The sequence below is a fragment of the Nesoenas mayeri genome (genome assembly GCF_963082525.1).
Source record: "Nesoenas mayeri genome assembly, chromosome: 13".
Taxonomy (NCBI): domain Eukaryota; kingdom Metazoa; phylum Chordata; class Aves; order Columbiformes; family Columbidae; genus Nesoenas; species Nesoenas mayeri.
In genome coordinates, this window is record NC_137550.1 from 3,966,695 (window position 1) to 3,983,371 (window position 16,677).

General features: G+C 48.2%; 1 protein-coding gene across 1 annotated transcript in view; it reads left to right on the top strand.

Moving 5' to 3' along the window:
• Positions 1-8,690: 8,690 nt before the first annotated feature.
• Positions 8,691-16,677, top strand: part of RNF128 (ring finger protein 128) — a gene marked incomplete at both ends in the record, with an annotated part of 31,036 nt that continues 23,049 nt past the window's right edge. Inside the window, one exon of the mRNA XM_080352734.1 lies at positions 8,691-9,132. Within this exon, the coding sequence (XP_080208860.1) occupies positions 8,691-9,132 (442 nt within the window). The remainder of the gene's footprint in view (positions 9,133-16,677) is intronic.

The window sequence follows — 16,677 nt, forward strand, 5'->3', positions numbered from 1 at the left end:
GTACTTCGAGATAGGATCTTACTAAGCATTGGTGCAATACCTGTTATAAACTTGTGGGCTAAATGCCTGCCAATGGAGTTTGGTTTTTGAAAGCTGGTATAAAATCTTGCTCAGGTTCCCCTTCTTAACTCTCTAAAATATCATTGCTTATTTGACCTTCAGAATAATTTCTGTTTGACAGCGTACTTTGAGTCATCTCCTCTGTATACTATAGAAAAAGCCGTATGGGACCTCCACGTGAAAACAAATGAACTTCCAAGAATGTCCATGAAGAGCAGATGCCATGAACTTCCCCTTTCATTTATTCCTTGTGAAGTAAGTGGCTCTGCTAACAGAGGGCCAGATACCTCTCTGAAGTCAATGTTCTCATAGCGTAAACTAAATTCCTCCATTTATGGTCTGAGAAAATTGTTAGGTGGCTTCATGTCTTTGCTGCGGTGGGAGGTGCAGACACAGGGAGGGTGAAGCACTTCGCCAGCAGGAGCCATTGCTGCAAGGAGAGCCTGGGAGAGCTGGGACAGGTCCTTCTGGAGAAGGCTTCAGGGCTTCCCATCCATGTGTACAAATTCCTGGTGGGACCAGGGAGGGTAAATATGATGGAGCCAGATTTCTCTCAGGGGTGCTCAGTGAAAGAAATGGAGGCAAAAGGTGCAAACAAGGAATTACATAAGAAAAATGTCCTTAACTGTGATGGGTGGTTGAACAGTGTGGCAGGTTGCCCAGAGAGGTTGTGCAGTGTCCATCCTTGGAGATACTCAAAACGCGACTGGACACAGCCCCTGGCAGCTGTCTCCAGCTGCCCTGCTCAGGGCTGGACTGTCCAATCTCCAGAGCAGACAGCTTTTTCCTTCCAGAAAGGCTCCTGAGCAACCATAAAAATCCCTGTGAGCTGTGATCACCTTCACAGAGCTGCCGGATTTTCCAGAGCCCCCACAACACAGAGCCAGCAGAGCTCAGCACCTCACCACCCTGGCACTTAGTACTGTTTCTTTAGCCTCCAAGGAAGGAAATCAATATCACAGTATCACAGTATGTTTGGGATTGGAAGGGACCTCAAAAGATCATCTAGTCCAATCCCCCTGCTGGAGCAGGAACGCCTAAGTGAGGTCGCACAGGAACATGTCCAGGCGGGTTTTGAATGTCTCCAGAGAAGGAGACTCCACAACCCCCCTGGGCAGCCTGGGCCAGTGTCTGTCACCCTCACTGAGAAGAAGTTTCTTCTCAAATTTAAGTGGAACCTCTTGTGTTCCAGCTTGATCCCATTACCCCTTGGCCTATCATTGTTTGCCACCAAGAAGAGCCTGGCTCCATCCTCGTGGCACTCACCCTTTATATATTTATAAACATTAATCAGGTCACCCCTCTTCTCCAAACTAAAGAGACCCAGCTCCCTCAGCCTTTCTTCATAAGGGAGGTGCTCCACTCCCTTAATCATCTTTGTTGCCCTACACTGGACCCTCTCCAGCAGTTCCCTGTCCTTCTTGAACTGAGGGGCCCAGAACTGGACACAATATTCCAGATGTGGTCTCACCAGGGTGGAGTAGAGGGGAAGGAGGACCTCTCTCGATCTACTAACCACCCCGCTTCTAGAACATCCCAGGATGCCACTGGCCTTCCTGGCCACAAGGGCACAGTGCTGGCTCATGGTCATCCTGTTGTCCACCAGGACCCCCAGGTCCCTTTCCCCTACACTGCTCTCTAATATGTAATTTCCCAACCTATACTGGAACCTGGGGTTGTTCCTGCCCAGATGCAGGACTCTACACTTTCCCTTGTTAAATTTCATCAGGTTATTCCCCCCCAACTCTCCAGCCTGTCCAGGTCTCTGGTTGGCAGCACAGCCTTCTGGCGTGTCAGCCACTCCTCCCAGCTTAGTGTCATCAGCAAACTTGCTGATAGTACACTCAATTCCCTCGTCTAAATCGTTAATGAATATATTGAATAATATTGGCCCCAGTACTGCCCCCTGAGGCACTCCACTAGATACTGGCCTCCAACTAGACTCCGCACCATTGACTACCACTCTCTGGCTTCTCTCCTTAAGCCAGTTTGCAACCCACCTCACTACTCTATTGTCTAGACCACACCTCCTCAACTTAGCTGTGAGGATGCTGTGGGAGACTGTGTCAAAGGCTTTACTGAAGTCAAGGTAGACCACATCCACCACTCTACCATCATCCACCCACCTGATGAGCACTGGGTTTGTTACAGGTGACTACATACTGTGACCCATTTGTTCATCCATAACCGTGGTGGTGAACATGTTAAGGGAGACTAGATGGTGCTTCTGTTGAAAACCAGCAGAAGGTTTGCCCGTGGGACCACAGTGTGACTCTCTCATGAGCTTCCTCAGCCAGCAAAGCTTGGGACAGGCTTTGCAGAACTTTAACTGCCAGAACCAGTAGAAGAAGCCAACGTGCTGGCTAACCATTTCCTCTAAAAAGAGAAAGGTGGCATCCTCTGTTTAACCTGCTAGAAACACAGAACAAAATAAATACTTGCATCTAATCGAGTCAATCAGTCTGGCTTCTAATTACAAGGATGTAATATATTCTAGAACACGTAGAGCTTTCCTCAGTCACTTATCAGTGCAACTGCTCTTATCAGTCATGCCATTGCAGTTAAAGTTGTGTTAGTTGTTCCAATACAAAAACTGAAGAGAAAAAGAACGACCACCTGCAGGTATGAGTGCAATGAGTCCTATGGGACGTTGCGGAGTGTGCTGGCTGAGGATCAGCTCCTGGTACCTCTTTACACCAGCACTGCTGTGAAACACCTCAGAAGGATCGAAGAAAGGCAGTGAGGCAAACTGCGACCTGCCTGAGCAAGGAGCTGAGCCTAAATAGCTAAGAGGAAAATGCTGAAGACAGAGTGAGTTTCGATTCTCATCTCCTCGAACGCTCCTGTGGTTTGGGGCATTACTGAGGCTCAGGATGAGACTCAGAGCTTGGAACCTAGCTGGAGTTAAGCATTTCATGCACTGACCCTTGCTGTGTTTTGGGACGGTCCCTCCTGGTGAAGCACAGGGGCTGTACTGGAGACCTCTTCTTGCAGGAGCTCAGTGCACTGCCTCACAGTGGGGAAGAGCTGGATTTGGTTCCTTTTATTACCTGAGAACGCTCAAACCCATTTTCTCCCTTTCTGGAAGATCCCCGAGCTTTGGGCTGTGCTGGCGTGCAATGTGGAAAGCAGAAAAAGCAGAGCCGATTGCTGGCCCTGACCAGAGCAGCACACGTGTAGAAGCAGGACAGAGGCTGCTTGAAATAAATTGTTTTGTGAGAAAAAAAAAACCTAACAAAGTGAGACTTTTGTCCTAAAAACCTGTCCCCTGTGTCCCTACACCCCCTCTGACTCCATGTGGGTAATGTTTTACTCTTTTTTCCCTTCCCATCCCTGTGGTTTCACCTCTGTTCCCACCACAAGCTGAAGAGTCGTCTTGTTTCCTTGTTCCTCAAACTAATAAACCCGACTTGAACTAACAACCCCAACTCTCGCTGGTGGGCCTGTCCCTGGGCAGGGGCAGTCAGGAGCTGGCCAGATAGCCTGTGGTTGCTGAGCATCAGTTTTCTGCCTCTCCTGAGGGACCTGCAGGATCTGGTGGGGGGTTCTGTTCTCTAACCAGCTGTTGATGTCAAAAAACTCTCGGGTGGGAAGGGACATCACCTCTAGCTCCTGACTTCACAGTTCATGCCTGTCGTGCTTTGAAGTCTCATGCCAAAAACAAAACTCAGCAAAAAAGTATGTCCTAAACCAAATCGTTTAGTCTAGAGCTGATCTTTGGTTTAGACAGTCCCACAGCCCTCTCAGAAAGGGAGCGAGTGCTGACCACTCCTGGCCGTGAGCCGTGACTCTGCCTGGAGCTGGGTGGCCCTGGGGGAGCTGGGGTGACCCTGTAACCCTTGCATCTGCCAGCTGGGTCCAAGCACTGAAACCCTAAACCTCATGCACCTTCCCTGAGAGGATTTTCTACCTCCTGGTTGTTGCGTTTGGGTGTGTTGCTCTAGCGTGTGTTTCCTCCTGCCGGCCCTCTCTGGGCTGTCTCTGCTGGGGTGGCAGGTGCCTCCTGCAGCTTGTCAGCAGCTCCTGGGGGTGGGAGGAAGGAACTGGAGAGCCTGGCAACTCTTTGGCATGTGGAGGCTGTTGGCAAAGTTCCCACTGGCATTCCTGGGGTTGCTGAAGTTTGTCACAACGTACATCCAAATTATGCCGTTGTCCTAATTATACTGCAAAAGCTGAGCTGTTATCTTAAAAGCCCCTATTCAGAGCATTCCTGCCTTTGGCTTGCAGTTCTGCAAACAAGGTTCTCAGGACCAGCTGAAGTCACTGCTAAGCTTTCCCTGTTGGACATAGAGGGCTTTTCACCGAGAACTGGGCACATCTGCTGGAGACAAAGTCAGAACTGAAAACAGGCACACTCGGATGAAAAAGCTCAGGGTTGTGCTACCAAGTTCTGTGGGTAGCTGCAGTCTGTGGTCCCAGAGTTTGTGCATATGCACAAACAAACCCAGAAAGGGCAAACATGTTTACTTGAAGTCATTTCTTCCTCAAAGGACCAAGTGTCAACATGTTCTGCTCTTGAGGATGTGTTCAGACTTACAGTCACCTGATGCTCCTCAGTTGGTCAACTGCGTTACACGCGTTATATGGAAAATCTCGGTCCCCAGGCTGGATGGAGATTGCCCAACACACTGCAGGGGATGGAAACCATTGATTCATGTCTCCTGCTCGGAAACTCCAGTGTCACTGAATAAAGACCACCACTGAATCAACAGGCCTGAGTAGCATCATGCTTCAGCTCCATGCGAAACCAAACCAGAGCAAAAGTATGTGTTGCCCAGCAAGTTTAGGTCTTTCTTGTATGTTTTGTTGGTTTAGTTTTCCAGAGGAACTGTAGATGCTCTTTTTGCTCAAGGCTCCTTGTAGTCACACATGGGTAATGCTTTTATCTTTACTTTCATTTGCTTGCATCTCCTGGATATTGCTTATTTGTATTTATCAACCAACTTCGTTTGAAATGAAAGATGGAAAACATAATTTCATGAAATTGCAAGTGTCTTTGATGGGAAGAAGAGTGCACACGAGCTTTTGTATGAGCATCCATTCCTTTTGTACCCTCTGCCTCTGCTGACAGAGTTTTACCCATATTCTCTGGGGTAGTAGAGAGCACATGTAGCGCTGTCACAACAATTGGTCCCAGTGTGCCAGAAATACACAGAAACAATGTTTGCTTCCCTGGCACCGGGGGCTCTTGCACACATCTGGCTGGCTAATGGAAAATGTCTTGTGCCAGCACACGGGACATTTTTCTTTCCCACATCCAGTGAACAGAAAGTTTTAGCTTGGAGTTCCCAAGTTATGTTAGAGCTAAACAAGCTCCTAGATCTATAGTGACACTTAGCTGGAACTAGCAATCTCCATGTGTCTCTCCATCTACTCACAAGGATCACCTCAGCTTCTCCTCGAAGCTTCTAAGCCCCAAGGGCAGGAGGTGGGAGGTTTCCAGCCTCTGCGCCTTCTCCAGCCTGTGCCTGTCTTCTTCATAAAGCAGCAAAGGACCACAAGCTCCATTCTCGTGCCTTATTTTTGTGTTCAGCTGGCTTAAAAGCTTGGGATGCTGTAGCCCACACCGTCGTCTACTCTGGAGCAAGTTGCCTGCTCAAACCCCTTCCACTGCTGGTCAGGACACAAGCTGGTTTGGGATAAAAAAATGTAACATCTGATGTCTTAACATCTCTTGTCTTTAACTTGTGATTCAGGGTAGTGTTTATTCATGGATTTTTTTTTTGTCCCATGACATTCAGTCCTGGGCTTCATTTTATGGCACTCCTTTTGATTGCTTTTTCCATTTTTATGTGCTTCTCCTTTCCACTTCATTGTTCACTGGAGAAGGCCCAAAGACACGGTTCAGATCCAGGCTCAGCGCTTGAATGGTTCAGTGCCAGCTCCTGTTGTGCTTTGCCCTCATCGAGATTTCTTGTGTCCTTGTGAGCTTGCCTCCAAAGCCAGAGATCCAGAGCTGCGTACTTGAATAAGAAACAAACGCAGTTTTGAAGGACGTGAACATACAGGTCTTTCATCAGCAAGATGCCCTGAGTGATCTGGCTTAGCATTAAAAAGCAATGTTTAGCATATGCCTTTTTTTTTTTTAACCTTGAAAAAAATATTAAATATTTACTCAAATAAGATAAAGCTCCAGATAATGATAGGGTACATCCCTGGAGAAGGCAGTGACAGCGTTCCCAGGATTTCACTTTGTTTATCTGAAAGTCATGCCCTACTTTCTGAACTTCTGAGAGTCTCCACCAGTTGCTACGGGGGGGAAATGAAAAGCAAAATTATACAGCACACGTTTTTAAAGAATAAAAGTCTTTTAAGGTTAAAAATATCAGAGCTGTGCCAGAAATGCCTTCATGCTGTAAGTATTTTAGATGGAATTCTGTTTCTGATTTTGTGGGAGCCCATTCCTGCTGCTTACCCAATCATTCTCACATCTGTAGGCCTCATGGGCTACAGTGCTTTTGATTTCAGAAGCTTTTAGAAAGCTCTCACAAACAAATGCAGTAGAAGTTGCTCTACTTGTTAATATGTTGTACTACATGTCACAAGCTATAATGTGGGAAGTGTAAGATATTGTGGCTAAGCCTTATGGTCAAAATTCCCAGAATTATAGGAAGTTTTGTAGCCCGAGGAGATTCCAATCTTTGCCTTTGGTCCAATATTGTCTCAGTGAAAACGCCAGAGCTAAACATCCTTAAAGCTCTGAAGGCATTTGAAGCTTGGTGGTTTGGCTGCTGTGCATTGCATAAAGCTTGGTTATATTTTCAGAGTGTTTGTTAAGTTGTTCTCTGCACCTACATGAACAGGTTTCGAAACAAAATGATGTCTCTCTTATTGCTAAGAGATGTACTTATTATAGCTAGAGATGTTACTGTTGAAATAAGTTGTCTGCTTAAATGTGCAAAGAGAAAATGAGAGGTTTATTTAGGTTCGGACAAAAGGATTTGCTTAGTAAGCTTTGCATACTTAGTAATATTGATCTTTAGCAAATTGCTTCATCTGCTCTTCATCACCTGCTCTGCACGCTGCTATTTCAGCAGCAGAGCTGAACACTGATCTCACTGTGCTCCTGAGCTACAAAAGCCTGCAGATGCTGGCAGGGGTGATGCCAGTGGAAAGGGTTGATTTTGAAGCTCCTGCCCCGGGTAGTCATTCAAACCCAGTCTGGGTTTCACTGTGTAATGCTCAGTGTCCAGCATTTAGCACAGGTGCAAGTGAAGGAGAACGTGCAGAATAGATCGACACTGAGTTATCAGTTGTCAGCCACGTGGATTCAGAATCAGCCAGAACCCTGCATTAAAAACTACATGGTACCAGCTCGTATCAGAAAGGGTTTAACTCTGTGTTTACACTAATTTTGCTGGTGATTGCATAGGCAGCAGCTGATCTTGTGCCATGTAATCACTGAACAGGACTAACCCTTTCTGAATGATAAACTCCTATCCAGAGACCTGGCCTGTGCACAGTGACATGTGGCCATTTGGGAATGTGTTTGAGAGGCTCCTGGTGGTGGGGGCAATTCCCGCAGAGCAGCTGATAGGAGCAGGGGGGCTCCTCCGTGCGAAGAGTGAAGAGGAGATCAAAATGTTCTTGTTTCTCCTTTCATTTTCCTTTCTTGCCTCAAATTCCCCGGTGGGGCTTTACATGCTCATATGTAGTGATTCCGCAAGCACTCTGACCACACTGCTTGATGTGGGACAACCTAGCAAAAATGTGTATGCGCCAGCAGAATGGGCTTTTGAATGTGAACTGGATGCCCAAAAAGCAATGGCAGTAATGCCAAAAGTAATGCCCTGAAGAAATGCAAATTCTCATTGCAAGTTACATAGATAAAATAATAAGTAACTATACAAACATAACTAATACATAAATAGGAAAAGGTAGCTTTGGTTCAAGTGGCAGGTTTATAGTGTATGTCTAATGACATGGAGAAAAATGGCCAGTGAGTTAACACAGCTAACCTGGTACTCTATAAACCAATTTCAGGCAGGACTGATACTGCGTGTTGCGGAGTGTTCAGCAAATATTAACTCAACGGTGCAAAGCAGGCTGGGTCACGGCTGGGCAGCGGGTGCTGGTGCTGCTGTGCTTTGGGGCTGCTGTGTTTCAGGGCTGCTATGGGGTCAGCTGCTTCAAGAGGTCAGCCTCTTCAGGGGATCCCCCAGACACACTGGGACCTCTGGTGCTCTGCCGGCTGGGACTGGGGCAGGCTTCGGGAGGGCAGTCTGGAGAAGGGTCACCCACTGTGCCGGGAGGTGATGGAGAGAGGCAAGCCACCCTTCCTGGGAGCGATCTGGAGTGTCACCCATCGCCCCTGAGAGGCGATGTCAGGAGGAACCTTCACTTCTGAGAGGTGATCCGAGTGGGCGACCGACTGGGAAGCAACCTGGGGTGGTGACCCACTGCCCTGCGGGGAGATCTGGCGAGGGGGATCCGGCCGTGCCTGCAGCGCTCGGGGTCCCCGCTCCGGTACCGGCTGCGGCGGCGCCGGGAACTCCCCGCGGGTTTCCCGCGGCGGGCGGGGTGGGGCCGTGCGGCGGCGGGGCCGGGCCCGCTCCTCCCCCGGGGGCGGTGCAGCGGGGGGGCCGCGGCGATTTTAGGCGGCGGCGGGGGCGGAGGCGGAACGTGCCGGGATGTCGTCGGGGTTTGCGCTGCTGGCGCTGATCGCGTTGCTCTGCGCCGCCCCGTTGCAGGGTCCCCCCGGGGCAGCGGCGGCGGCGGTGGTGACCGCCTGGCTGAACGTGTCGTGGGAGGGCGGCGGCGACCAGAACCAGAGCGGCTGGGAGGCGAGCGAGAGCGGCCTGTACGGGCAGGACTCGCCGCTGCAAGCGGCCTCGGGGGTGCTGGTGCTGCCCGACGACCGCGACTCCTTCAACGCTTGCAGCGCCCGCACCAACTTCAGCGGGGCCCCCCCGCCCGGCGGCGGCTCCCGGGGCTGGCTCGCCCTCATCCAGCGCGGCGGCGGCTGCTCCTTCGCCGACAAGATCCGCCTGGCCGCGGAGCGCGGCGCCGCCGCCGCCGTCATCTACAACTACCGCGGCACCGGCAACGAGGTGCTGCCCATGTCCCACCACGGTGAGCGGCCGCGGGGCCCGGCAGCCGGGAGGGGGGAGCCTTGGCAAGGGAAGGGTCCCTGCGCTGGGAGCTGCCCCTGCCCGCTCCTCTGCGGGGTGCGAGAACAGGGCACGTCTCGGGTGCACCCCCAGGTGGGTGATTCAGCCCTCGCCGAACAGACCCGGCTTTGATGCACGTTAAAAGATTGGAATTTTTTCCTGGCTCTCCTGCACCGGAATAGTTTCTGCCCGGACTAGCTGGTGCTGTTCAAGGCGCTGCTGTTGTTGAATTTTCTCTGATTAATGAGTAACAATGTCTGATAGCTGAGGGTGCTATTGTGGGCTGAGGGCGAGCAGGCGGCCACCTGAGCTTTCTGGCCCGGGTGGGCTGGGCACCGGGCGTGGGTGTGTGCGGGGTGAGGCTGGGAACAGCGTCTCCAGTTTGTTTGGGTTTCTAGCATGACCGGTAGCTGCCCAGAGCTGATGGATGCTGGGGTTTTTAAAGCTTGTAAAGTCTGGGCCTTGAAATAGGCTGGGTTTCCCCACTCGGATGCAGTTTTTCACCCCACGTCCTGCACACTAAGTGGTTCAGAAAGAGGCAGATTTTGAGACTGGTTTGCTCTTCCGTTGGTGATTTTTTCACCAGCAAAATGCCACTTCCAATGCAAGTGGCTAAAGCCCTGTGAAGGTTATTTCCATTTTGTAGAGGCTGACAACAGAGCTTCTCTTACTATAGAAAGCCTCCTACTTGCCAGCAGTGTGTTTTGTTGTGTGGTGATTTTGTTTGTTTTCCAAACTGCCCATCTTTGAAGTGAAGAATGAGATTTGGCTGTATTTCAGTGTTTCCTGAGAAACGGCCCTGGGCTCAGAGCTGTGCAACTGCTTTCTGGTGACAGCAGGAGCAGGTGCCTGTCTGTGGTGGGGCAGGGTGGGCTGGCTGTGCTGGCTCTGTCCAGCCCTCGGCTGCTGGATTGATGTTGGTGTTCTCCCAAGCAACACTGCTTTGGGAAGCCACGTCTTCTGGAGAGAAATACAACAGTGAAAATGAATAGTAAATGGTTTAAAAAAATGATTATTTCCTTGCAGCAGCCCTCTAACGAGGGATGTGGAGGGTTTCTGTCTGTTAGTGGTGGGGGTAAGTGTTCTGGTGAGACAAGGAAACGGTAGCTGCCTGTGGAGGTCTGTTGAATGCAGTCTTAATGAGCTGGATGACTGTCTGTACTCAGCTTTAAGAATTTAAACCATAAAGTCTGGATGGGCTCTGGCCTTTCTGAGGCAGAGCTTTCTTATGTAACCAAATTGTCTGCTGGCACATGCTATCTAGCTTGGGCTATTGCTGGGCAAGTTCCTCCTGCTGAACTGACAGCAGCATCCTTGCCCTCAGCCCTGTTCCCCGTGTGCCTGCCTAATCCTGCAGCTCCCAGAGGAGCTCCTTTGGTGCTGCTGACAGGGGTAGGTTGCTGATGACCCTGCTGCTGAAGGTGCTCTTCCCCCCCCTCCTCCATCTTGGCTGCTGTGAGACCTACAGCATCTTAATCTTGTTAGGAGCTGCCTCTTGAAATGAGCCATCTGCTCTCGGCAGGGTCTGCTCCAAGAGGAGCTCCCTGCTTCCCATGCTATCCTTAAGCGTTCTGCTGGGGGATTTATGTCAGAGTGGCTCTAGCTGTCCTGATTATCCTGCCTGATGGGATAGGGGCTCGAGGGCATGTTGAAATTTCCCAGCTGAACTATAGACAAGCAGGATGGGGCCTTCAAGACAGCTTCTGTCAAACCACTTATTTCATCTGCGTGACTTCTCCTTGCCATATCCCAGCACAATTACAGGGCTAAGCCTCTTGCTGATGTTGCTTTTATTCCTTGTCCCTGTTTTAGTCTCTAACTTTCTCTCCCATTCCACCCTCCCTTTTCTTCCTCTCTAGACTTAAGTTATCTTTTTCTGTTGCCTTGGTTGCCTGCGAGTCCCTGTTCTCACCTCTTCCCACAGTGATGTGTTTCCTTCTGCTCACAGGGCTTTGGTGGCATGCTGTGTTTGGGCCACCCATGCCATATGCCCCTGCTGAGAGCCAACGCTCTCCACTCAAACTTGACAAACATTGCAGGCTTTCAACACAGCCCGGCCAAGAGGGAGCAAGCTACAAGTAATCAGCCTCGTTTTGCCAAGTGGAAGATATTCCTTGTTTAATGCTGACAAGGTGTATTGCCATAGGCTGAGCTCAATCTTAAGAGGTAAGAGCTGGTCATATTGCCCTTTGCTGAGCTGTGCTTTGGGATGGCTCTCCTCTTCTGGCCTCCAGTGGTGAAGGAAGAAGCCTTTGCTCTTCTGGAGGCGGTGGTGAAAGTAGCCCTGCCCAGTAAAGAACAGTTTTTGTGCAACTACAACTCTGGCTGTTGCTGTAATGGCTGTAGCTGTGCTAACGGTGACTTCATAATCCGAGTTCCCTAACTGGCTTCATTTCTGCTTTAACTGGACCATCATATGCCAGCCAGTGAAACCAGACAAGGCTGAGCACTTCCTCCAAGCTGAGGTAGCGAGAGGTGGCTTTGCTGGAGCAAGGGCAAGCAAAGCCTCAGGGCTTTCCCATCTCCTGCCCGTGGTGCTGCGGGCATGGGAGCTGTCACCTGCCTGGCAGAGAAGGGAGATCCTGTGGCTGGGCTTTGGTAAAATGCATGGCACAACATGCTTTTCTTCGCAGAACTTTGGTAGAAACAGAGCACGAAGTTATTAACAGAAGCTTATTTAAAAGTACAGTGTGCCTTTTTCTGGGGCTGTCAGGCTTTTGAAGCAGCTTTCTTGTTTAGAGACCTAAATGTGCCTGTACTTGGCAGTATTTTTTTTGTCCTGGTCATCCTGCTTCCAGAAACTTCATTTCTTATCATCATGTTTAGTCTGATGAATTCTTTATTGCTTATATCAGTGCAATGCATGGAAACTTTTTGGTGTGCCAACTTAAAAAAAAAGTACAAAATCAAACCACTCTGTCAATAAAACCAAGGGAATGCAATAAATAGCTAAATCAGATATGATTGAATCCTACCTAATCCTCTCTAGCACATGGAATGTCAAGGATTTGATCGAGTCCAAAGTAATATTTACTTTGTACTTTCATATGCACAAAACCTTATCAATTAGCAAACTTGAGTTTTAATTGTGCTCATTTGAAGAAGATGGTACCTCTCTGTGGCAGGCTGAGCAGGGTTTCAAAGTACAGTTCTGTGTGCTTATAATTGCACCTCTCCCTAATCTATATTGACCTTCTGAAAAAGACATTTGATTGGAGAAAAGCAGCAGCATGTGGGGGGAAAAAGTGCGCAACAAAAGTTGGTTTGTTTTAAAGGTGGACCTTGACTCAAGATGGAACCAGGCTGTTAGGTGCCTTTGGTGTCAGGGTATGTTGATAACCATGGAAAGTGTTCTTTGATGTTAAATATTTCCCTGCAGCTGGTAAAGAAGGGTTTTTGCAGGTCAGAAGATAATTTTCTTTGGTTTCTCTCTTGTCGTGTAACTCTGGCCTTGAAAAGCACATCACCTGATCTGCAGAGGGCTTATCCTGGGCGAACACGGGTAAATAATTCTGGCTAAAACAGTATCAGCATGTCTTGGGCTAACAAGACCTGGTTCAAGTGTAAACTTGCATCAATGGGTGAAAGGGGAAGGAAAGGTTAAATATGTAGTGCTGCTGCTTAACTTGTTCTGCCAGAATTTCACTGAGGTGAAGGCTAATCTCCATATCCTTAGAGGAAATAGCATATGGCTAAAGTGTGTAACTGTGCTCTGCTCCAGCTTCATGTGAGGCATGATGTTTAGAAACAAGCTAAAACTTTGCCATGATATTAGGAGGCTGATGTGACCTGTAAACCTATTCCTGTTAAAGACTGAGATGGAACAGTAATCCCAAGGCAGGCTGTGCTGATGCTTTGTAAGTGTCGTATAAACAAATAGTGCCCCTCTCCTTTGTGCTGAGTGGAGATTTGTGCTGAGCACATCTGAGGTGAGGAATGAGGATGTGAGGCCTCATTAATGACACTTGCTCCCCCATGTTCTCTGGCCACAGCCAGGTGAGCCTCTGCAGGTTATTTAGCCCTTCCTACCGGCAGCTCCTTGTTGAGAAGGAGCTCAAATCCACTGTGCCTGGGTCGTGTTTGCAGTCTGTAGTGCCTGGAGTTCGTAGCTCTTTGAATCTGAGAGAAGCTATTTGATGTGTGTGTACTGCAACGTTTGCCTTTATGTGCTGAATTCGGCTCTCCTGGCTGCCTGGTTTAGAGGAAAGTAATGTCACAGCTTTAGTGACGTTCAGATAACTGAGTGTGGTACACGGGGTCTAGCTGCTGACCCTGCTCTCCCACCTGCAGGTATGGTGGGTGCGATAGTGAGCTGGGGTTGGTTACAGCACAGTGGTCTGTGAGCAAGAATGAGTGGCACTGAGAAGCCGGACAGATTAATTAGTGCTGCTGGCACTTACTGTTCCCTGCCTTTGCTAATTTTGGTCTAATTTAAGTACCTCTGTGCCATGGAAAACTGCAGGGTAGGCACCAACCCTTAGATAGCCTGGAACAGGTCTGTGAAGTGCCCTTACGCTTTGGGTTTACTGGGCTGCTGAAATGTCAAAGGATGAATTAAAATCTTAAGTGACAGCTGTGTTATCAGAGGCTTTTATGTGGGACATATGGCCCTAAAACAGTGATGGTGCTTGTCTGCCTCAGTCTCGAGTGTGCCAGTGAGCAAAGAGTGGTTGGGCTCAGCACTGTTCCTCGCTGTTTCAAATGTGACCTGTCGTCTTTCTGCAGACAGATGCCTTTGGACTCACGCTGTGCTGACTTACATTATCAATAGCTCTCTCAAACGTACTTGTTTCTGGTGAGCACTTTGCTGCTACCAGTACATTGAGAGCAAGGGATATTGGCTGTGAGCTCAATTTCATTTGAAGAGGACGAGCAATGATTTTAATAAATCAAAGCTGCTGAAAGCTGTTGAGTAAATTCACTGCAGAATTTTCATTGGGGAATGTTGATTGCTATTTCTCCTGAGGGTTTTAGATGCTGTTTGCTGGACTGAAAGATGATACCTTTCTTCTGTAAGTGCCACTGACCAAACAGCACATGGAGAGCTCTCCTATGTACCTTATTCATTTTAGTGCCCTTAATAGGTGTGCCGTCTTGGCTGCTGTTTTAAAGGATGATTTCATGTTCTTAAATGTCCTAAGATTTAGGGCCTGGCAGCATTTACATTAAGTCTTAAAGGCTCAGAAGGTGGGGCGTGGGGGGAGGAAGAAAAAAAAGGCTGGTATTTGTTGGATTCACTTGACAAATAATAACTTTTAACACTACTTTAAATAGAGTGTAGGTTGGCTTCCACATCCAGTATTCCCTGGAGAACTCACGGAAACTCGTGACGTGTAAAATGACATTTGGTCTTGATGTGCTCCTTCAGACACTCAGTCTGTTTGGTAAAAGTTTCCTCACCCTTCCGCCAGTGGAAATCTTCCTTATCTGCAGTCGCTGCTGGGTGACTGATCTGATGGCCAAGCTCACCAAAAAGTTCCCCTAGACAAACATGGGTAGCAGTTCCCAAGCAGTGTAGTCCCATTAATAAATGAAGCATTGGGGAAGAACATACGGTGGTATGTGTTTCCAGGCAAAGACTGCTGTGGGCATGAGTTCTCCGGAATAGGTATTTCTTTTGTGCACCACAACCACTGGTGAATAGAGGGTTTCTCTTCTTCCCTCTCTTCTGTCTTTGCCATGCTGAGGATCTTCTAAGGCTCTCTCTCATCTTTACATTTCTCTGTAATGTTCCTTTTCCTCCACTTTTTTTTTAACCCAACCAAACAAAACCCCTTTCTTTTGAAAGCTCTGGCTATTGCTTCCTATTGCCGAGTATTTCTGCCAATTTTTGCAACATTTTCAAGTGTCTCGCTGTTGCCTGTTTGCCTCTGTAGTTTGAAAGACTTGTATGTTAAGGAGGAAGAGATCAAGCATAGCACCAGCTGCCAAGTAAAGCAAGCTGAAAGTAGATTTCATTAAGCTTAAGTGATAGTGTGAGCAAGAAGACAGTTCAATCAAGAAGCTGGGGTCATAAGAGGCTGTTGCTTTAAATAACTAAAGTAACCTGGAAGTGAGCAATTCTTTTATCTTGGTGCCAGGCAGTGTTTGGGGTGGAGAGCACGCAGAGCAGAAGGGTGATGGACAAGCCTTCTACCTACATGTCAGCTTTTCCAGGCTTAAATTGCTCTTGGAACTGCGAGTTCAGTCACCCTCCCATCTTGCACAGGGGAGTTATCGCAAGGCAATCAAGGTGCGAGGATGACGGTTCCTCTGACAGTGTCTGTGACAGAGGACAAGTGCTGCTTGGTCAGATCGGTATTCCTGATTAGACTTGGCCTTGTGCAATCGTTCCTTTTTTAATCAACGTCGTCAATGAGAGCAGAGCTAGCATGTGGGCGGCTGGTTTCCCAGCACTTCTCTGCGGCCAGGTACAGCCCTTGTGTCCCCAGCGTGGTGTGGTGTGTGACACAATGGCTTTTGTGTGCAGCGCTGGCCTTTCATCCCAGGTGAATGACATCATGTCCATAATATCGACTTGGTCTGTGTACACTGTTAGTTTATTTTCCCTTATGTTGTAACAGATAACAGTAAGCTTGTACCAGCCTGTTCAATAACCACTAGAAATCCCCTGTTTCTTACTATTTCAATATAAACAGCGTTCAAAATGTCTTTTTTTTTTTTTAAACCAAGAAGACCATAAATTAAATACCTTACATGACTGAAAAGCCAGGTGTGCTAGTTTGGTAGGGGATTGTTGGAGAGTCAACTGACAGTGTCTTTCATCTTAAAGTGGAAGAATTGGCTTGATCTCCTAATGTCTCTTTGATGTTGGGGGTTGGAGGGATGCCAGGTGAATACTAACTCCTCTGGCTAAGGCTGAAGGCACGGCTAGTGCTGATCTATGCTGCAAGCATGTAGGTAAATGCAAAAATCCAGCCACTATCTGACCAAGGCCAGGGTTTGTATTTAATCACCCTAGAGAGTCTTGGCATAGTGATTCTGCTGTGGTTAAAGAGAGCCTATCTTTTCCTTGAGAATTCAGACTCTGAAGCCTGCTTTTTGCTCTTCTTTTTCTATGCGAAGCCATCAAAATCAAGACTAACGTCTTCCATTCTGCTTTTTCTGAGCGTGTGGTTTGTGTGGTGGTCACCTGGGGCTTTCTATAGCTGCAGAAAGAGCGTGTGTTGGGTTATTGCTGTGGTACTTTGAACAGTGTTTGTGTGACTGCATTCTCTCTGAACACTTCTCTGCAAGATCACTGTTTAAAAATAATCCTTCACCCTGTAGTAGTTCTCTGGTAGAGCTTACTCTGCTGTACCAGGGTACCTGCAGCCTTTAGTCTGCTAATAATTTCATTCTTCATTTCTCAGTCCTCTTAAAGCGTTCGGAGAAAAACAGTTCATTGGTTTTCTACCAAATTTCTGTTTAATTTCTTTGTAAAGCAAACAAACAAAGGTGATCTACTGGCTAAGAAAAATAAAATTAGTTTATCTGGACTCACTCTGCTGCTGCAACATGAACCAAC